At 45.0% G+C, this 22,952-nt stretch overlaps 2 protein-coding genes across 4 annotated transcripts in view; both read right to left on the bottom strand.

Annotated features, from left to right (window-relative positions):
* plxna4 (plexin A4) overlaps positions 1 to 22,952 on the bottom strand; it is a 341,055-nt gene that overhangs the window by 38,825 nt on the left and 279,278 nt on the right. The window lies entirely within an intron of this gene.
* Positions 6,814 to 20,535, bottom strand: nrf1 (nuclear respiratory factor 1). 3 transcript variants are annotated; one of them, XM_084039084.1, is made up of 12 exons: positions 20,411 to 20,535; positions 18,598 to 18,709; positions 18,313 to 18,457; positions 17,855 to 17,969; positions 17,645 to 17,771; positions 17,336 to 17,476; positions 14,819 to 14,977; positions 14,467 to 14,676; positions 14,241 to 14,360; positions 13,777 to 13,934; positions 11,609 to 11,730; positions 6,814 to 8,089 (listed from the first exon to the last, which is right to left on the bottom strand). In XM_084039084.1, the coding sequence occupies exons 2-12, from the start codon at positions 18,664 to 18,666 to the stop codon at positions 7,929 to 7,931; spliced, it is 1,527 nt and encodes a 508-aa protein (XP_083895210.1). In that variant the 5' UTR covers positions 18,667 to 18,709; positions 20,411 to 20,535; the 3' UTR covers positions 6,814 to 7,928. The 3 variants fall into 3 exon arrangements, with proteins under 3 accessions (XP_083895210.1, XP_083895211.1, XP_083895212.1); XM_084039085.1 differs by having other exon boundaries at positions 14,241 to 14,339; XM_084039086.1 differs by having other exon boundaries at positions 13,777 to 13,925; positions 14,241 to 14,339.

Raw genomic sequence — 22,952 nt, 5'->3', positions numbered from 1 at the left:
TCCCGTGGGTCTGAAGAGGTCCCAGCGGCTCTCTGGTGGTGTTTGGCAATGGTAGAACTCACACTGGTGAGGTAGATGGATCCGGTGGTTCTAGACTTGCCAACTACTGCTTGAGAGCGTCCAGCAGCTTAAAAAAAGAAAATGCAGAGACAAAACCCAAGTGGAGAGACATCTTAAGGACATTGTATTGAGTGAGTGAGTGGCTGACGGTGGTGAAGGGTGGGGTGAGACTCATGTTCCTCCCCTACACACCCCGGCCTCAAAGCTCCAGTGACTCTTTGAAGGACAGTCTGCACAGCGGTCAGGGCGTGGAATGAAACAGACCTGGGTCGAACCCCGACGGAGGTGAATCCAGGTTAAAAAAAAAGACATTATCTGATGCTGCGAGGAGGAATTATGCTGTATTTTGGTGTCTTATTGTAACATATTGTTTAAATCAAGAAATAAAATAAGGACTGGAGTCCAAAATTCATTTAAGGCATTTTTTTTAAACAGTTTACGATGCAAAAACGTCTATCGGCACCTCCGAAATCCCTTCCTCAGATGATTGTGATCAACTGTGAGCATTTGCTACTATTATCTGTGTTATTGGCATTTCAATATCTGGGTTTTGGACAAAACAACCAATCTGATTCATCGCCTTGAGCATTGGGAACATATCATGCGTTGCTACATGCATTTAATGGCAGAAACTGGCTTGCAGTCCAATGATAATGGATTCCTCTGTTCAACAGCCTTGTCTACAGATTTGAGATGCAACGTTAGATGAAGTGAGTGCGCGGCTCCGCAGCTCGAGGCACTCGCTGGTTCGACTCCGCGTACAGAGGTTCAGCTATTCAGCCGGCCATCAGGGGGGTTCCTCTCTTAGCTCCGTGGCATAATTGGCAAACGGTGCGGTGTCATCTTACCCTTCTCTTTCAATGCGGCCTTTTTCCCCTCCTCCCTTCCCAAACGAGAAAGGGCGGAGAGAGCGAGCCAGTCTTTTCTCAGATGCCGGTATGGGTTTGCTGTAACAGTCCATTGATGGTATGGCTATAAAAAAAAAAATATCCGCCACTGTGTACATACTGAGCTCCATAGATCTGGGTCAGGGTCTGCTAATGTAGGTGACAGGGGGATCTGGGGATTAAAGCCTCTTTATCTGCCTTTGCATAAATCCTGCTTTATAGCCTACACTTCAGCTTTGGCTAATATGGCTTGTATTGTCACCAGTATGCCCGCAGGCTAGCTATATTCGATCTACGTGGACGTCGTCATCCGACCTGTGCCGAGGCTCTTCCGCCTTTTGACAAAAAAAAGAGCGCGGGGTAAGTGGTTGCGATACACAGACGAGCCAACATAAAAGAGTTTAGCTCAAGCTGCCGCACACCGGACAACTGATTCAGGTTAGCTGTGGTCGCGTCTCGCGTTACAGAACATATTGGGCACATAGGATGTGTAGTGTGTACGTGTAACCGCCTTCCTTAAAACCACATAAATATAACAAGTGAACTGTTTGTTCTCTGTGTGTGTGTGTGTGTGTGTGTGTGTGTGCACCTGCTGATTTTATCTCCGAAATAATACATTGTTGTTGTTTTTTTTAATCATACTAATTATTTTATCTGTAATGCAAATAAACACTTTTTAAAAAAAGACTTATCCGTGTCGGACTCCACTCTAACGATCTTCTCTGCAGCAAAGTGCATTGTGGGATAACCCTTGTCAATGCAGGCCTTCTCCAGATGGGCCGAGCGGCTCAGATTACACCGCATTTTTCAGAGCCCCCTCTATCCCACAGCCCCCCTGGCCCCTTTCTCCATCTCGCTCTCACACACACACACACACACACACACGCACGAACGCACACACACCGTTTCCTGGGTGGGTCGAGTCGGGCTGAGACAGTGCTTCTCCTGTGTTCTAATGCAGTCTGCAGAGCATTAGCGAAATGGGATTAGCATCGTTCTTACGCAGTGTCTGGGCTGGAGGTGGACAGAGGTGTGAGTTGGGAAGGTGAGGATGCCATTATTAGACTGTCGGACTACATTACGGGGGGGGGGGGGGGGGGGGAAGACGCTTCATCAACAACATGTCTGCTGATGCTCAGGCTTCGGGGGGGAACTGCATTAGGCCCAAAAGATCAATAGGCCCTGATGATGGGTTTTGTTGGTTTCTTATTTTAAAATGACAGTGATTTCTGCATTTTTACTGATATCCTCCAGTGGGTGAGACATGGGTCAACAGAAGGCGGATTGTATTATGGGAATGGTTGTTGAAATTATACATCTTTAAGGAACATCATTTCAATTTTACACGTCACAGAGTTCATTTCCTTGGATGAGAAGGATGTTTCTTTATTTAAAGGCCCTATGCTCGGGACGAGGGGTGGGAGATTATCTCTTGTCAGAGCAAGTGTAGGCTTGGACCGTGTGTGTGTGTGTGTGTGTGTGTGTGTGTACGCATGTGTGCGGGGGTGTAGGGCCTGGGAGGCACGTATTAAGAAACGATTAGTGGAGATTAAAGCTCTGCCCTAGAGTCTGCCTGCACGACTCCAGGCAACAAGAATGACCAACCCCTACCCGTCTCACCCTGCGGTGCCCCCTGTGGAGCGGGCCACTGAGGCCTTCGATACAGGCTTGTCCACCGGCTGTGGAGGATCAATAAGCGCTGCCTTCCCTCTGCCCAGTGATCTTCCACCACTAAACATATTGCCCCCAGGACGGAGCGCGAGCACTCACGCTGCAGCCCCGACCGCCCAGATTGGATGGTTTTAATGGCATCCAATCAGGTTCAAAGTCAGTCAGATTTATGTGATGATTGGAAGAGTGCACTGCAGTGTGCAGCGCGATGATGTAACTTGTAACGGTGTCACATGCAATGCAGTGCAGGCTCTGAGGCCTAGATAGGGCCTTGGCTCATGTGAAGTAAATCAAATATGTATTCAGCCATAACATTTAAAAAAATGACTCCGTGGAGTTTTAGGACTCTAAATTCTATCATTTAATCATTTAAAAAAAAATCAAAGAGAAAATATACAGCATATTTGGAATTTAAAAATTATAAATGATCTTGATTTAGATTATTTATCATAAAAACAGAGGTTAAGTTGATGTCATTGCAATATCTGTTGTGGATTTATTGTGAAATCTTTGTAAATAGGTTCAACTCCAGTTTAATCTTAAAAATACGAACAGGAGGGGAAAAATATATTGCATAGTTATTATCTCTTTGTCAACATGGACTTCCCTTTTAAAAAACAACATACCTTTACTCATTTAGTCCATTTTACAAATACAATCTGGAGTTCATACTTTGAAATGAGGAAAAAAAGGTTTATCATTCACTTAAAAAGCATTGTTATGTTATACCGTTACATCAAAATAATAATTTATTCAAATACATAAAAAAATTGTATTTAAACATTTATAATAATTCGATTTACAAGGTTCTTACGACTGGAGTTGACTCCAGCTGACAGCATCACTTTGAGACAAGTTCGGTCCGTTTTGAACTTGTGCCATTTCATAACTCACTTAAGTTCAGCTTTAATGATAGTTGAAAGGTTTCGATGCACTTTGTGTAAGTGCAGCTGAGTGGATGGTGCAGAAAGAGAGGGATGGAGGGAGAGGCTTAGGTAGCAGGAGGTGTAGGCCTTTTTCCAAGAAAGCATGCTAATAAGGTCTTCTTAATCTGCAGTGACAGTTTGATGCGCATGCGTGCGATGCACCGACAGTGACTTAAACATTACACAATGTTCTCTCTTGCCAACAAAGACACACAACATACCCTTGAGTGTTTTCCAGCTCACAGACGGGCCCGATCTTAAAATGACAGGAGAGCGAATCGAAGATAAAAAGAAATATAGGATCTTTTCATCTGTGTGGATGCAACCTGCTTCAGCTTTAATCTGGAGGAAGAGCGGGATATACACTGACGCCTGATAGATTAAGGCCTGAACGCTTCTCTCTCTGTTCTGCTCTGCAACAGAAGGACCCGGCTAGCAAATCCCAGGCTTTAAAGCAGAGGAGGTTCAGGCAGCTTATGATGTAATCATGGCCCTGTCTGTCACGGCAGGGAAGGTGGGGGTCCTGTAGAGGAGACTGTGGAAGTTAAGGGTTTTGTGGTCAACCATATCATTATTGGGCAAAACGAACAGAAATGTGTCATTCCTCAAAAAGGGAAGATCTGGTTGTGAATATCAAGGTCGAAGATAACATGTATGTCTCTTTTGACCAAATCCAAGCCAACGCCAAAATCATTCATATTAAATTGCTGAACAAAATACAACCAAAAGGAATTGATAGACACACTCAGTCCCAATACATACAATTAATGATGTTATTACTTGCTTGCACATTGAGCAAACAGGAAAAATGCACATTATTGTTGCCATCTGGCAAATGTCAGCCCAATATTCACTGTTTGCTCTGTTTTGGTCTCCACCAGCCCCTGAAAAAATACCTGGTTCAACATTGTACCTGGTTCTGACCTGAGTTCATTTTGCAACCACTGGGTGGTGCAGAGTTTTGATAATACGGGCCTTATTGCTTGCCCTTTGAACCCTGCTGGAGGCCATTTTGTTTCCTTGCACTCCTGGGTAGGAAGAACAATGTGGAACTCTGCAGTAAGCATCTACAGCCATCATATTTTGGAATCACATCCGTAAGCATTGTCTGTAAGTACAGTTTTTATAAGATGCCTACATTTGCGCTGTGTTCATTGTTGCTTGTGTATATTTTACTGGTTAGGTTAAGCCATGTTTTTTTGTGGTATGCACTATTATTTCCCATGTAGCCTGTCCTGTTAAAGGCTTTCAGCAAGCTATATTCATAGCCAGATATATCTATCATTCTTTGACTATCATCTGTCTGTCTAGTTGAAGGCTCTTTTGCAATAGGCCCTAATCAACTACTTGCAATGTAAAGATATAGTGGAGTAATATCTTCCTGAGCAGAGAATGAAGTTGCTCTCCCTCTGTGTGTATTATTATCCAAGCTTCTTTGTGCTTATGGTGCTGTGCATGTTAACCAGCTCCACACGGCACTAACAGCTGATTACACCGTCCTGACCAATGATGTCGTTGAGGAAGCATAGCGCCCACTCTCTAGTTGCCCCCGGTGCTAAGAGGGAACAGGAGGGTGGTTATTTGTTCCTGCTCTAGCAAAGGAGAGTCCGCTTTCCATGTCAAAAAAGATGGCCACAAAAAAGCTCCTTCTGTGGAAGATCTTGCCTTCCTGAAGGTTATGGCAAGAGAGTTCCTTCAGGATGAGTCAAACACAACTTGCTCCACGCCCTTTCTGTAGCCCATGACAACGTCTCTGTAATAATCTTGATCAGGGAATATCCAGAAAGGAAGGAATTTGTGAATAAGGTTTTTGAGAATGCACATGCTGAAGTGGGTACACCTTTACAACCAGATGAAGAGTGCTGATACCAAGCCTAACTTCAGTGTGGATCATCCTCAAAAACCTGGACAAATAAGGGTGGCGTTGGGCACCTGGATCTCTCCATTGACCTCCCTCCCATGCAGAGAAGTCTAGGAATGAGTTGGGACCTCTCAGAACGTGTTCACCATCCAAGTGTTGGTGGCACAAGGCTTGACCCTCTGGGACTTCTCTACCAGAAGAGAAGTACAGTGAATAGAAACTGTGTAGAAACTTATAGAAAGAGCTTGATCAGATCAAGACACCATGCCAATAAACCCCCATCTCTCTCAGCCAGGCCCAAAGTAAGGAGCTGTGCATGGGTTGGCACATCCTTCAAAGCCCCTTTCTCAAGGAACTTGGATCAAGCGAGGTCCATCATTGTCCATTATATGCACAGTGTGCCTTCACAGAGGGATCAGAATGCACCAGAGAAGAAAAAGCCATTCCTAACAAAGCCCTTGTATTGATACTTCTGACCCTCTCCGGACTGGGCGACTTTGAAGACTACATAGGAAAATAGAGAGTCAAAGGACGTCTGATCTACCTGTAGACCCCTACAGTACCGACGTACCTTTCTCCTTTGTAGGTTTGGATGTCTTTGGACCATGGAGGGTCATTGTATGGCAGACTAGAGGTTTGGCAAGAAGCAAACAGTAGGCGGTGCGACGTCATTAAGATAATCGAGTCAACTGACTCATTGAGCTCCATGAGTCCCCCGGGGCGGAGAGCTGCTGAAAGAATCAGTGAGCAGCAATTAGGAAGTTTAGGGTTCTCTGAGTGACGATGGATGTTGATGGGTCTTCAAACCACTGCACTCATCACATATGGAGGGCAGTTGAGATGAGAGTGACTGAGTGGCCACATTCATGGTGGAGGTCTTATTAAGGTGAAGATCTGGACAGCAGCATGGCTAGTGTAAGACCTTTCATATGGCCTGTCTCGGAGACTATCGTACTCCTCTCCCCAGAGCCTGATTGGGTTTTAGTATTCTTCTTCATTGTATACTTTGTGGTGTCATCTTGCCAAATACAAGGCGGGAGTGTTATAACTTTAGAACCTTTCATTTTGCAGCAATTTAGAGGTGAAGATTCTGTTTTGCATAATACAGGACATACTGCTTGTCATTTGTACCCTGTTGGAGGCCATTTTTAGTTTTATGCATTTTCTGAAATTCCATTGTGGAACTGTCGTCTGTAAGTAGTTTCTATAAGATGCCTATATTTACGGTGATGCTTATGTTGTGTGGCTGGTTTTGCCATTGTCTTTCTGCACTGTTCATGGTTCACTTTGCGACCTTTTCTGCAAGTTACATTGGCAGCCAGATCAGATTTCAGGCTTTATGAGGCATATACTACATGATGGAGATGTGCAGTATATTAATGAGGCTTATCGTTATTCATGGTTTCCTTTATTTACTTTCATCATTTCAGTTTTACCACATTTTCACTCTGTCAATGCTAAACCCTTTGACAACACAGTGTGCTAAAAATCGAAAGAGAAACTGAATAACTGGTAAACAGCAGCATTTTTCATTGAACTTTATTTTTTTTAAATAGTGGTGAGCGTTGGACCAACTGTTACAGCTGCATTAAACTAAGTCGATACTTGGCAAGCATTTTGTTGTTGCTGTGAGATTTCAAGAAATGCCCTTTTGGTATTTGCATCTCACATCCTGACCAAGTATATGAACTTCCTCTCATAGAGAAAGTGATGCAGACCAGCAAGTCCTATGTGACACACGAGTTCATGTTAAAAAAAAAAATCATACCGGGGGTTCCCCCTATCCATGCACTGTGAATAAATGGATTTGGTAGACAAAAATGGCTGCTTCGTGAAGTCAGCTCAGCAGTCCAGCAGTAAAAAACACCTTGATGTATATCCTGAGTCTTCACAAATCTTGGCATGTGCGTGGACTACACTAAAACAGTACAAGGAAAAGCACACAACAAGATGGTATTCCAACATAATATTTCATAATCTAATGTGAGAAATGTCTGGGAGCTCAGATGCTGGGGTTCTTTTGTTTCAGTGGAAACAGTTGAATTTCGAATAGTGATTGAGGACATAGGAAACAGGAGGAGTGGTGATCCGACTGGCATTGAATTGTAAATTCACCCTCAAGACAATACAGTCAAGCACATAGACGGTGATGAAGATCCAGAATGGTGACAGTTACACACTCTGGGTGAATCTGTGGTGGCTTTCCTCCTCCCTTTTTGGTTCATCTTTGCTTTAAGTAAAGGTTAATTGTAAAGAAATAAATACTCAACATCACAGTGCTAAAAAAAAACAAAAAAAAAAACACGAAGCTAAGTGGGAGACAAATTACACCAACAAAAAAAAGCAATATCTTATCAATATCTACATAGTAAACACATTGATAACTCACTCTCACTTCCCCTGCAGATGTACATTTAAAAATATATTTGACATTGTACACAGCGTGATGTGCCTGAAAAAAGCAGGACGAACGAATCCCCGACGACCGTTCTGTTCCTCCTACTCCTTCCAGGGTCTTAATTGTCACTGTTCAAGGGTCACAACCTCCACTGCCTGGCCGTCCAAGGTGACAGTGTTATCTATGCGTGTGGCGACAGGTGCCATGGCGACCTGGACGGGCCGGTTGCCGTGGGCGAGGCTGGTCACTACGGTCTGGTACATGCTGACTGGGATCTGGACCAGACCTGAGGAGGACAAGCAGAGATGTTTTGGATTTAGACACAGAAGCAAATGTTTGTGTTGAATGCCAGGTATCCCTGTAGAACTCATGACGATGATATGGTTTTAAATTTAATATATTTCAGTTTTGGACTGTTTGTCACGTAAAATAAGCAATTGCGAACATTGCCCGAGGCTCACAGAACTTGTGGTATGAATTTATTAGCAATATTGAAAAATTGTTTAAGCAAAACACAACTTTTGCTGGTTTCAAGGTTCTCAAATGTGAGAGTTTTGTTAATTTTGGACTGTTTGGATGAAAGGAGCAATGTGAAGGCATCACATTGGGCTCTGGGAAAAGGTTGTGCTTAACTATTTTATGAAATGACTGAAACATTTTATGTTTAATGAAAAAAGTCCTCAAGATATTATTAATGGTGAAAATAATTGCAGCAACAAATACTGCTGGTTGAGTCTTTGAGGCAATCTTGTCACTAGAGTGTTGCGATGGGAGGCAGTAGAGTCCAGGTAGTAGTCTGTGACGGGAGGCAGCCATGTTACAGAGACGGCATTTCTGAACAATTGTCCGATTGATGTTCCCAGCTTGCTTCCCCCATGCCCAGCTGTGTGTGTGTGTGTGTGCGTGTGCCTGTGTGTGTGTGCCTGTAGGGATTACTGCTGCAGTCACGTGGGCCTCTGCCCCACCCTGCAAGCTGTCAGTGTCACAGGCAGGCAACAAGGTCAGTGTAGAAGGCAGAGGTTCATGCCTGCCCCCATTAAAGTGAGCTAAGACGCTGGACTTTAAAAAACACAACAAATACACACAACCCATGAAACCTTTTTAAAAAAAAAAACAAAAATATATAATATATGTTGATAATTATTCATCTTCCAAGTCCCCGAAATGAAATCAGGGCCCTTTTGTTGTGCTGGATTGTAATTGTTGGTCCTCTCCTGCGGGCCCTTCTAAGCCCACTTGCCAGTGATTTGTGACAGGGTTAAGTTTTGCCGGTGCAGGTAATTGTGCTGGCAGTGATTACGGAGGAGGGCTTAGGGAAGAGGGCATTGGACCTGGCATGGTGACGAACACACATGGCACGGTTACTGAGTGAAGGGCCTCATTCGGGGGCCCCTCAAACATTGTTGCTCAGACATTAAGGGTGTGTGTGTGTGTGTTTGTGTGGGTTTTAGTGTGCGTCTGCATGCCTGTGTCAGCCAAGGGGCTGCTACACAAGCCAATCAGCGGCGTCTGGGCCGGTGCACTTCAAACGGAGCTCTCCACTCCTGTGTGGCACTTTGGTGATTAGCTCAGGTCAATAGTCGGGAGGAGGACTGGCTTCGGGCAGCTCCATTAGTTGTTCAAGTGAGCTATTGCAGCTAAATGACTCTTGATGGTTTAGGAAGCAAGACGTCAAAACAACAAAGGCCCAGATGGGGAGATTTGAATGACTCAAATTTACATCAGTGTAAAAATGTGCAAATAGACATTGTACATATTTTTGCATTTTTTGGGCCAATGTTTACGAAAGGACCATCCCTCGTGACTTTCTCAAATGAAATTCTATTTTACTGACTGACCGGATTTCATAAAAATGGATTTGACTAATGGAGACATCCAAGGGGTTATTTGTGAATCGAATTCCAGCCGTTGAGCACTCTATTTGGGTTCTGTCTTTTGTATACTATAAAACTATAAAATACTGTTGCAGCAAAGCTCTCACTCAACAGGATGCAAGAAGTATACCGGCAATGGGATAGGAGGATTTTAGCAGGTTTCTGTTTAAAAAGCAACAATATATGCTCTTATTTTGGTGGGGAAAGGGCATAAGAGGAGACTGAAAGACAAATAGGTATGAAGAAACACTAGTTTAATTTAGAAAATGCCTTTTTTCATGGAACATGTATATAGCCAAGCAAGAGAACCTGCTGGGGTTGCATGCTGACAGCTGGCCCCCGTGATTAGACCGTAGACTTATAATGGAGTGGATCGGCCCCTGAGGATCCTGCTCATGCCCCTGGACTGGTGTTCTTTGTGTGAGTGTGTGCACCTGTGTTTATCTCGCTATAGGCTGGTGCTGCTTAGAAGAAACGTAACGTAAAAGATCGACAGCTTGCCTGGATGCGTTCATGACTAAACTTGGTGTCTTGGTAGAACTTCCTGTTGTACTTGCCGGAGATGATTACATTTGTCAGCGTTACGAGCTGTGGTGTAATAATTCATCCGTTGTATCATTGCATTGATTATAAATTACCGCGATCCGAAGCATCAATCTGCTGAAGGGGATGATTGAATTGAATTGTTTCGGCCCCACCAGCAATCCATATGAAAGGATAGCAACATCAACAATAACCAATCAAATTGAAATAAGAACAATAGCTTAGCTTTTGATTCACATTTGCAACCTAAACAATCAAATTGCTATTAAGTCAGCAATTGACACCTAATTACAGGGATTAGGACTCAATACGCTCTGTATTTCACTCTTAGTTTGACTTGTATCTGCATTTATGGGCATTTCCAGACTCCATTTAGTAATTGATGTCTAATGAGCAGCCCTGATGTTAATCATTGACAAGCAGTAGCTTTACATTTCAACCTCGACGGGCTGAACATATGCTATCCAACGAGGACGTGAGGACGTCGTTACAAACGGGTCCGATCCAACCAGACGCACATTGCCACGGCAGTATGCCTGAGAGGAGGTTGACGATGGGGTCATGCAGCTAACGCATCATTTAAAGAAGGGAGTACTGCTACAAGACACACACACACACACACACACACACAAAAAACCCCGCACCATCTGTCACATCAGCACAGAGTAGATTAGAGTGTACGTAGGAGCTCAGAGGCTGCAGCGCTTACACTTAGTGAGACTAATTAGACACGCCGTTGGCTGGGGAACACACAGACCTACCAATTAAATTAAAGATGCAATGTCAAAAATGTCTTCATAAAATAATTCAGTTTTCTCTTGTTTTATTTCCATTTGTCACATTTGTGTACATCTTATTTTTGGATCACTGGAATCTCCAAATGACTGAAAATAAATAGATGTCAAAGTTAGCAGCTGCCTCCTTAATATTATCACGCAGTGACAAATACAGAACTGGTAAATGCAACGTGAAAAGAGGCGTTTCTATATCTAGATATAGACAAATACGACGAGGCAGAGTAGGAGAGAAATATACACAAGTGACTACATAGTAATGTATTTCTCTGCATGCTGATCAGTCATCTCAAACAGTGTCTCCTCTTACATCGTGTGCATGCATGCAGGAGGGAGTTTCTATGGTTACACTCTGTTTCTCCATGGCATACTACTTTGTTAAAAATCCCATGAGGAACACTCTGAAATCACAATTTACTCAAAGTATGTGAATAAAGGAGAGAGAGCGTTATTTCAGACACGAATAGCTTGGATTTTAGTCGCTGAATTTGCTGTTTATTATTGCGTGTGACAGTTTAGTATACTGTATATGTCAGTGCTATCATTGGAGGTGTATTTTGCATGTCGATGATAACATTATGGAAGAATATGTACCTGTGGCGTCTTGAACCCCCGCCAGTGCCCCGACAGCGGCCGCCGTCTCTGCCAGGACAATCTGCCCGCCGCCTTGTAGAGTGGCCTCCGCCAACGTCGCTACAGCATGGGCCGCTGCCTCACTGCAACACACACCACAAAACACACACACGTCAGATAAAGTGTAACATTTTAAAACATTTTTATGTGCATACAATTTAGGATTTACAAAACGCACGCATGAGATGGATGCACTGTATATATTAAGCTCTCACACACGCACACGCACACGCGCACGCGCACACGCACACACACACACACACACACACACACACACACACACACACACACACACACACACACACACACACACACACAATCTGCTCACAAAGGCAAGGGATATTACAAAGATGTGGGGTGAAGAGGTAGGAGTGTATGAGCCGTAAGAGGCTTTTCTAGTCTGGACTTATGGAGAATCTGTCACATCTCCCTGAAGGCCAGGTGCTGCGGGTCTAACAAAGCAGTTTTATTAACCAGATCTACCCAGTGGAATTACCACGAGCCTATTACCGCACCAGCTTCGTTATGAACTAATGGAACTGTTCACAGCTTGGTTGATAATCACATCTGAGATGGAAGGTGCAGACGGTCACGTAAGGGCAGGCGGAGTTGAGAGTGCGCAGACAGAGGCGCTGATGAAACACTGACACCGTTGTAAGTGGATGATACCATTCGGGATGGGGTTCGGTGAGACTTGCAGTTTACCGACGTTGGTAAAAACACTCGTTAGCAAGACTGGAATACAGAAATCTAATTCTGATGATTTTTGTGGGAGTAGTACTGACCAATCACGTTGGCAAAGGCTTGGGTTGACGGTTGCAGGTTAACGGTCTGTGCGCTGGCTACACCGGAAACCCAGAAATATAACCCCTTGCCCCCAGAGGCTAATCCATCATCGGATTCTGAGATTGTATGTTATCAAATTACAGTTTGTTACAAACCAACGCAGATTTATCATTAAATCTCGACAACGGGAAGGCTTTACTACTCGTGTTTTGCACATGACCGTGAATGGTGTCATATCTTGGTCTGGATTTGTCCATATATCAGAAAAGACAGTGGAAGCAAGAAGCTCTATTCTCCCTGTGGAGCTGGAAAGCAGAGACAAAATGTTCCAGAGCCTGAGGGGCTGAGAGTAGCTTGGTGCAGGTAAACAGGGGAGGGGAGGGGAGGGGAGGGGAGAGGAAGGAGGACTCAGGTGGGTGCAGGTAACAAGCCCCAGTGGGACATACCCATACACATCTGAAATGATTGCCTCGACTGCAGTGAAAACCCAGCGAACGTGTTAGCATCTCAGCAAGTCTGAACGATGAGTTTCATGACCACTTGAAAGATCATGAAAATCATGAAACTGTCGAACAGGAAGTGGCTACGGCAAGCTAAAGACCTACTTGTGTTGCAGCCAAAGATTACCAACTCATGTCATTCACGAACACACTTTCAGCCTGCTGTGTTCTTGCGTTGTAGTCGGATCCCACACTTGGCCCTCCATGGGACATGATCTAAGATCCTATTGTAGATCCCATCTGACTATAATTGTGTGTGGCTGATTTCCCTTCAGAAAAACATTATACCAACAACAACCCTTGTGCATCTTTCATTAGTGGAGTGGCTGCAGTTAAGACCGTCGTCACGAAACATGACTGAATACAGGACTGAGTACTGAGCATGGAAATATGTGGTTAATGACCAATTTAATATTTGTACACTCTGCCTCTCTAAAAGCTGTGAGCTAATTAATTAGATGCTGAATTAGGATGAGAGGGAGCTGACTCATCTTCAGGGGACCCGGTGACCCACCCTGACACTTGTGCCGTCCTCATCCAGTTGTTAGATCTGCCCGAATAATCATGGATTCTTCTTACTGTATCTGGAGACCCTTGAGGATCGTGTCGGCGAAAGCTAAATAATAAATCCTACAATTTGTGTACAAAAGTGACAGCTTTATGCTCGCACTTCTGCTTTTGTGTTGCCAACAATCAAACATCTGTTTCCCCTCTATTTCACATTTTCAATTGTGGGGAGGCAACATTTGTGATGGATAGCACCTGGGATGTACAAGATCTTATTTTCTCAATAAAACAAACAAAAAAAAATAGCTCATTTTAACTGTCTTCTTCCACCCTCACCTGTTAAGCGCCATCGTGACAGTGGCTCCGGTCTGCATTTCGTGACTGGCGGCGACAGCGGCTTCTGCCAGGGATGCTACCGCCTGCGTGGCCTCTGAGGACTGAGTGGTTTGGATTGTCATCTCGCCGCCCTGGAGGGTGGCCCAGTTCTGCTCCACCTGGAGAGGAGCAAAATATGATTTCACACCGATGAGGATCAGCCGCGAGCTTATTAGGATTGTGTGATAATGACTAATAAATGCATCGTTGGCCCTCTGGCTTTGTATTTAGATTGTGTGGTGCTGAACGGACAGCTCCCATTGTGTGTGAATTTTGCTGCATCATCTTTGTTTCTGTGACTCGGGCTTAAGATGAAGTGGTGGTTGATTTGGAATTAATACTACTGTCTGTGTGTGCAGTAAATCCTCAGAATGTCTGCGTGTATTGTAGTATAAAGAAGTGATTAGAGGTATGTGGGTGGTTACCTCTCCGTCAGTCACAGTGGCGTAGTTGACCTGTGCCACCGTCACACCGGGCAGCTCTGAGGCGTCCGCCAGCGTGGCAACCGTGTGTCCCGTGCCAACCTGCGAGAAAAAGGGATGCAGCTGAAAAGATCCAAACGTGAACGGGAGAGTGTGGTCTGTTAAACCTTCGAATCACTGAAAGATATGTTTGATTTGGAAAAAAAGAAATGGTAGGGCCGCAATGTACCTGGATGAGCGAGACGGTTCCGTCGGGGTTGTTGATAGTTTGTACCACCGTTTGTGAGGGCACGAGGTGAGCGATGCTCTGCGCGGTGGTCAGGTGGTGCTGGGTGGTTGGCGTGATTATGTGGTCTTCGAAAGCGTACAGCAGATCCTCGCGGCCGTGCTGCTTGTAGCAGTTCTTAACGATGGTTCGCAACGCCTGCGTCCAAGAGACCTTGGGAAACAAAAATACATAAAGTTAATGTACAAAAAGAGACAAGGCACCTCTTGGAATATGCTTGTTAACTATTTAACCCATCTGCATAGAGCAGAAATTGAGGATAAGTATGACATCATTACATCAGTGTTTCTCTTACCCTCTGTTTCTGCTCCTCTGTGCGGACATCACTGCGAACGTTAGCCCAAGGGATGTCCTCCGGCCACCACACGGGCTTGCAGCTCTCCTTCCCCCAGCCGGGCTTCCCTCGGCCCGTCGAGTACTTCAGCATCTCTGGGATGAACGCTCGCAGCTGGGCCTGAGGCAAAAGGAGAGGCGCATGAGATGACGCAGACGACTCCGAGACTCAGACACACATGACGACACGCACCCTTGAGCAGGCGGCAGGAGGCGCGTATCGATCGGGCACCCGCTGCCGGGTGCTGAGGTGGTCATGGCCCGCAAATAGAAACAGGGATTCTAAAAGGAGGACGATACGATCACGATTGTTAACGGACCGATCTATGGCCCTGGCTCCAGGCTGGTGTGTCAGACAGACACCAAAGGTACGTCAGGGGTGATCCAGCACAGTCGACCTGTCCCAGCAAAGGCTCCGGTACACTCAGCGTGGGTATTAAAAAGGACACGCTCGTCAATATTGTAAAGAAAATCAATGTCAAACGAAAACTTTCTTTATTGTACGCTGACCGGAACAGACAGCATGTACATTCTTCAAAGGCAGGGCTTGTTTTATTCACATTATCATTATTATTTTTGGTGCCATTACAAATATTTTAGTTTATAACACTGTATCTATTTTTAATAGCTTTGCTTTGAGTTATCAATCTACAATCTACTTATTTTCCTATACTGATTGCTTTGTCTGCCATGTTGCACGGGAGGCTTCCAGAAGTTTGCACTGTGCCCCAAAGCAGGGAGTGTGTGTGTGTGTGTTTGTGTGGGGGGTCTAAATCTAATCTGATTCGCTTGCTATTGATCAACCGCCAGCATACATAGTTAACGCGTGGCAGTGGGCGCCGTGCCGCTCTCCTCGCCGTCAACACTTCTACAACAGGCATGCTCTCACACTCACTGACAGGCTGGGGTGGGGTTTAGTGCCAATGTCCTCAGTGTCCTGCTAATATGCGAGCATCACCGGGGGGGGGGATTATATTGCACAATGAGGCACTGCAGCGTCTGCCTGCCTTGACATCACGGGCTAAATTTGGTTCTGGGAGTAATAAATCCATCCCTTCTTCTCCCCCCCCTTAGACCCCCTTTTCCAACTCGCAATCACCAAGAACTTTTAGTACCTCAGTGCAGTAAAGGGGCTTCACTTTAGCCAACGCTTGGCATATTGAACATCTTGGATTAGCCCCAGAAGGACGGACTTAGTAGCAAAAAGATGCTTGCATTTCCACCTGTGGCTCATCCATGTGTGGATGCATGTATGCATGTGTGCTGGGCCAGATGGCCTAATTACAGTGGCTACTAGTGAGTTAAGTGGCATGTTGTGCTCGCACCCACCACTCCACCCCCCCCCTCAATCCTAATCCTCCAAGCAATGGTTCAATCAGCATTTAGGAAGGTGGCTATATTGTCGGGTCCCTCGTCCTAACAAGGCTAGGGGGTAATTATGGGCTCAGGCTAGACCCAGGATCACCTGCTACAGATGCTCCGTATATCAGACTAGCCAGGGCCTGTGCCTGCGTCACAAAAACCTCACTTGGGGTTTCACCAGGTGTGTAAAATCTCTCACAGATGTCTGCATAGGAGACAATAAGGCCTCGCTGATATGGATCAGGAGTACAAAATCTGAATTAGCCCCCTTTCAACGCAGATCGCATTTTCATATTTGTCATTTCAGAGGTCGATCAGCCTTTCCCAGAGGGACTGGACAACATCCTGTCACACCCACCCTCCACACTTTTACAACCGGCTTGGCCGAGCTGAGTGAGGCAACAGGTTACTCATAATCACCTCCTACAACCTCCAGAAAAACAAGCACCAACTAACTCCTTCCCTCCGAGGACACGGCAGGCCCTGCGATTGGCTGACGTGCTCCCAGGGCTGGGGACCGTCTCTGAGGGCCGCTGTCGTGCTGGCTACTCTGCCGATGATCCTGAGAGCGCGTCAGCAGCGCTGGGATGGAAGAGTAAACAAGCCGGGTTCCCACGGGGGAAGAGAGTACTCAAGCTGCCAATGGTGCTAATGTTGCAGTGAAAGGTCTACCAGGAGCGGTGGACTCTGCACATCCTCTCTGTGATCACTGGTACCACAGCCTGCCTAGCAAAGGGAGGAGGCTTGGCCCGTTTGCCTGAAGTACAATGTTAGTCACGCGTTACCGGGAAAAGGAAGTCAGGAATTTTAGAACTAATTATGCTTAAACATGCTCAAACTCATCGAGTGACACAGATGGACGTGTGAAAACAGCTAAAATCGAGTGGTTGACCTTGATACATATGCAACAGCTAGCTAACAGCTAGCTAAGCTCACAGCAGACATAAAACACTCTCTGTGAGGCTGATTTGTTGCCAACCGGTGCCCTCTGCTGGAACCATCAACACCGTGCCTGTGTCTCAGACACAGACTTTGGACAGTTTCTACAAACAGCTGTTCAATGGGCTGCATTATGTTGGTCTGCAATAGATGAGCAGAGGGTAGTATTGAGCCTGACCTGGGTCATCTTGTCCACAGAGACAGGTATGCCATCGATGGTGAGGGGGGGCAGCTCTGAGGCCAGCTCTCCACCAGCAGGGGCATGTTCAGCGAGAGCGTTCTCCAGATCCTCCAGCATCATGCCCTTATACTTCCTCACCTGGATGATAGAAAGACAGTTAAGTGCTGTAGCTAATTGCTGATTCTTGGAAAAAGAAAATGAACGGACTTCATTTTGGATGATGATTTAATCACTTAAAATCCCAAGCATCTGCTGATAAACATCATCACAGATAATTGCTAATAATGGACTGACTGTAACACTCACCACATTCTCCAGAGGAGCAGCGCCAAACACCTTGAACACAGGGTTGGGCTTGGATGGAGAGATGCACAGCACTATGGCTTGTTGGCCCACTCTGGTGGTGTACTCGTCCAGGGTGGCTCGCAGCTTCCTGTGAACACACACACCATCCTTTACCTCCAATATATGTTCGAGGTATAGGGGAATGTTGGCCTGTTGGTGTTCAAAGCTCACCTGAGCAGACGAGTCTGCTGCCTCTTGCGGATGGAGGGGTTGGATTCAAATATATGAGGCCTCTTTCTTTTTTTACCAGTTGCCACGGCAGCAGCAGCTGCCATACCTACTGGCCCTGAGAGAGAAAGAGCAAGTTGAACTGTTAGGAACCAGAACGAACAACATTCTGTAGATTTGCTGACATGTGCTTTCAATAATAGTCTTGCATGATTGATTTTGTTTTGACATTTTTTTAAAAGGTTAAAAGGGAGATTCAAAATAGAGCCAAGTTGCTCTATGTTGGTCCCTTGACGACTTAAAAGGGAGAAGGCAAAAAATAAAATGCATCATCAGGAGCATAATGGGAGGCAATATGGTAGAGTGGCACTGCCTCCACAGAACAGTCCACTGGCGCCACCTGTTGTTCAGTTAAAAGCATTACACTGAACTTCTCCCTACTGGGTTGAGTCTCCATGTACCTGCGGCAGCCAGGTGTGCAGTGATCTCATCGGTGCCAGCCGAGTTGAGGATGTCCGTGTCGTCATAAGGATCATCATCTGGCGAGGACGTCGAGTCTTCGTCGGCGCTCATCATGGACGCCTCGGTAAAGGTGGCCACATGTACCTATACGCAGTGAAGTGGAATGGGTTTAAATTAACTGGAGTTGTTATTGTTTCTGTTTTAGTCTAACCATCAAACCAGCTGGTAAAACGGTTTAAATATCATGTGAATAATGGGCTAAGAAGGATTTAACTGTTATATACCTGTTGGCTGACGGCGCTGGCCTCGATGGTGGTCATGTGTTCCGTCTGGTGGATGACGTGCTCATCCATTATTGGCCACCTGGTCTACACAGCTGGATCCACGGTACAATAACTGAGGAGAGAAGAGAAGATATACATATGTGGAGCCTGAGTAAATAGATTCCATGTTTTCTTTATAATAGCACAGAACTCATATGTGAGTTATTCCTGCGGTATTGGCTATTGATATACATCTTAGCAGCTGCGTATTATTGTCATTGTACAAAATCTACCATTATCTACATTGCAAGATGGGCTTATAGTCACATGATGGCATAACTATTTCATTCTGATCAGACATAATTAGAATAGAATACAAACAGGTACTCTGTAAGATGCTAATCTTACAAAACAATGCAAGAATTTTGTATATTTGATGTGAACTCCAGTGCAAATTCATGGAGTTAAGATTTAGGATGAGACGGTGACCTTGCACAATTCTCATCATCACCAGTTATTTCACGGGAGATTCTGGTGCAAGTGCAAACACGTGCATATCAACAGCACAACTGTTATCTTTGTGCATGGTGCCTGAATGCACCACTGCTGCTCTGCCTCTAGAGAGTTTCCTCCTGCATAAATGGAGAGTTTCATTTGGAATAACATCAAATTAACATAACAATCAATTAAAAAGGGAATTTCTGAGAGTATAGTATATGATTAAGTATGATTAAGTAAGCTTAAATTAAGTCTTAAATGCAGTCAGTTTGAGACAGTGAAAGTGTCTGCATATGCAGTGGTGAGTGCATCTGTATGGAGTGTAATATTATAATCAGACAGGTGAAAAATCACTCACTAAGTAAGCTTTAACTCAACATACAATATGCTTTTGTTTACATAGAAATCCATGACTCGATTAATGCATGAAATGAGCCACTTTGTTGGATGGAGGATAACGTGTTCATGGTGTGCAGCTCATACATGGAATATTCATTTCAACACATCTGTCCGACACGCGAGTGTTTCCCTGTTGGAAGAAAACTCGTGCAGGAACCAGTGCAACGTTACCAGAGCAACGTTACTAAAGCACATTGAGTCCTAATATGCCATAAACGGCAGCCAGACAGCTTTATTGTGGCGCACTGTCTCCCGTAACAACTACATGGAGTGTAGCTGCTGATTTAATCAATGGGGCGATGCACGACTCCACAATAACATTGGTGTTTTAATCGCGTCCGCGGCCTACAAAACAAGCAAATGTCCTATTACCTAGTAAGTACGCGTAACTGACTGTAATTAATGGGCAACGTTGTTGCTCAAGCGTCACGGTGCTGTAATGTTAGCCGACTTGCCGGGTCGGTTGACAACGGCTGCCAAACAGCGCTAAGCTAGCAATGTCCTACATTTGGCTAATAAGCTAGCTAGCTAACAATTTGGCGGTGTGGCTCCGATCATGTGAATGAACATTAGCTATGGCCGTGAACGGCGGCACGTTCCCGATGTCGCGACGCCGAACGCAAACTAATTCAGTGTGCAGCGAAAGGTAACAGTTAATCCTCGGTAACGCAGCGGCTAGCATGAAACCCGCGCAATACGAAACAAAACAGAGCGCTACAAAAGGCCTAGCGGCCTGCCTTTCCCGTCCACAACTGTTCTACTCTTTTATGAGCTTGTTGTCGATGAACGAGACTCCCCACGAACGCCATAAATGCATCACAATCCCGATCCAGTCGAAACCTAAACAATCTGCATCTTTCACCCCGACGCTGCCGGGTTCGATGATGCGGCTGCGCCGGGGCTGAAATAGATGGAGATTGCGCGGTAGGGCACTAACCTCAGAGCGGCTGCGCTACTTCGGGCCTGCGCCGTACAGTGGGGATGGAACCGAGCTCTAATGGACGACAGAGGGGAGCCAGCAGCAAACGCAGCAAGCAGACCGCAGATCTGCACTAGTGATGCCTTCAGGTGCCCCTCCCGAGCTGTTTTTCCCCTTTCTTTTTTTCAGTCACGATGCATAGACGTGCACTTTCAAGCCCTTTCCACCGAAAGACGCGCGCAAACACTACATGTGGTTGTTGTTCATTCCTATTGTTTTGGACTAAATACGACGGCGTGCCAGAAATATCAGAAATCAGAAATATAACACTTCTGATCTAAAATGTAACTACGTTGTATTTAAAAAAAAAAAAAAAAACATTGTTATTGCACATATTTATGGAAAATGGGGAAAACGCAAGTATTTAACGTATATACAGTTGTCGCTAAACCAGTGAAATATTCCTGAAGTTATGTTAAATACAAACATTTGAAAAGGGAAAGCAACATCGACAATGCGAACCTAAATATAAGCGTTATTTGTTTAAGAGTAGCCTACATATTATAGACAAACGTTTTATACATGCATTGTTGACATTTGTTGACGCAGTTTCAATATTTCTATAAGCATTATAGTTTTAAATTTTCCTATCACAGCCATTTTTATTATTAAATCCAGATAAGTCCTTCATGCCTCATTAACTGTAGCCAACATTTCCGATAGTTCATGAACGCCACATAAAACCTGCGAAACCACGCCCCCTCCCCTCCCACCGTGTCTGAGCTCGACTGAAGCAGCAGCAGCACACACACACACACACACACACACACACACACACCATCGCTGTAAAGTTACAACGACACAAATTCAAAGAGAAAAACAAAAAAAGTGTCACTTTAGGAAAACGTCACTGCCGATAAAGTTCTGTCTGCTGGTCCAACCGTCGCTAGCTCAAAACAAACTTCCCAAAGTGACACGACTCCAATTAACAACACCTGTCTCATTCAGGCGCACTGCGGTAACTACTTTCTGCATGAACCCGTTCATGATTCCCCACGAGGTTAGTAGACTTTCTGTTCACAAACAGCACTCAAACAATCGATTAAATCAGTTAAAACAAATTGGTTTTTAATGATAAGTGTCTGTTCAAACTGTTTTACAAAGACATGCTGTCATTTGTGGAGGCTCCTGCTTGGCAGAGAGAGCTGCTTCTGGTATTTTATTTATTTATCATTGACATAAAGGTGGTTGACAAAATAATAGAAAACAGCTGTCAGATTAACAGTGCAAGTCAACACAAACTGCATACTCCAAAGTGATCACAAGGTAGAGTCACCACAAAAAAGTGTCAACCAAAACAAATATAATAACCTTTAAGAAGGTAGGATTTATGACAGCTCTGTTGTACCTGGCTGTATTAGTTTGATATGACTATATACCTAATAAACTGGCCCCTGAGTGTATTAATAGTGGCCTAATTTGGCTCCAAGTAGGTTATGTAGCAGCCATGTATTTCAGTGTACTTGGAGGACTTAGCTTGTCCTTGACATGGGCCTTTTTTGGTATTTATCAGTGTCAAAACTAAAGTTTCCTCGACTGCCCTGATGCAATAAACTGTACTCACTTTTAACTCCAAATAGGTGTAAGGGACATATGGTGAGGTGGACAACCTTCTGTGATGCTACGACCTTCCATGGCAAAAGCTGACTGACAGAAGAGAAAGGTAATGGCATTCCTTTGTATTCCCTCCCTAGCTATTGTAAACCTCACCAGAAGTGTTTCTGCTGCAATGGCACGCCACAGTCCTGCATGCACTACTCCAAACGCACCTCAAGAGGGCAGCATTACACCACCAATCACGCTTTGGCCGTGAGAGGAGTTGGCAGTGAGGCATCATCGATGTGACTCTCTGCAGGTACCCTGGCACGCGTTCAAGATGATGGATGTTTTACATTAGTCTGTGGTGACAGCAGCTTATGTTTGTGTCTCACCAAATGTCAGCCGGTATCATATTCAAGAAATCTGGCAGGGGTAGACGCGGAGTGTGACTCCGCATCTCCGGCTTCCGTGCTGTGTGACTGACCTTCACACCACCGCACGCTCTCTCGCTGTAATGCCTCTGTCTTTGCCTCTGACATCTGCAGACAGGATGCCATGTTTTTCAGTGTATCAGTGTCTTCCAATGCTGCGTGATTGACAAGCTGTGGTCAGAATCCGATGGCTTAACTTTACATTGTTGCTCACAGGAGCCTGTTGAGCATTTGGGATGAATTTAAGTTTATGTAAGTGCAGCATTTGGATACTTTCCGGGTCCTGTCTTTATATTCGGCTTTCCCGATATCTCAAGGGCACTGCAGCAGGAAGCTGTTCCTGTAAGGCAGGTGACAGTGTGACGTAGATGGAGTGAAAAGCTGGAGACCGTTAATGAACCGCGGTCCTATTATTTGGGCTTTCTCCTCCGTGGGCTGTGGTTGGGTATAGATAAGGCTTGCAGCCTGCGGGCCTGGAATCAATAGGAGATGTAATTGGTGAGGTGGAAGTGAGGATAATTGAAGGTAAT

This window comes from Eutrigla gurnardus (assembly GCF_963514095.1).
Source record: "Eutrigla gurnardus genome assembly, chromosome: 21".
In the NCBI taxonomy this organism is placed as follows: Eukaryota; Metazoa; Chordata; class Actinopteri; order Perciformes; family Triglidae; genus Eutrigla; species Eutrigla gurnardus.
The sequence above is the reverse complement of the archived record's forward strand: the minus strand, read 5'-3'. Positions and strand labels throughout refer to the sequence as shown.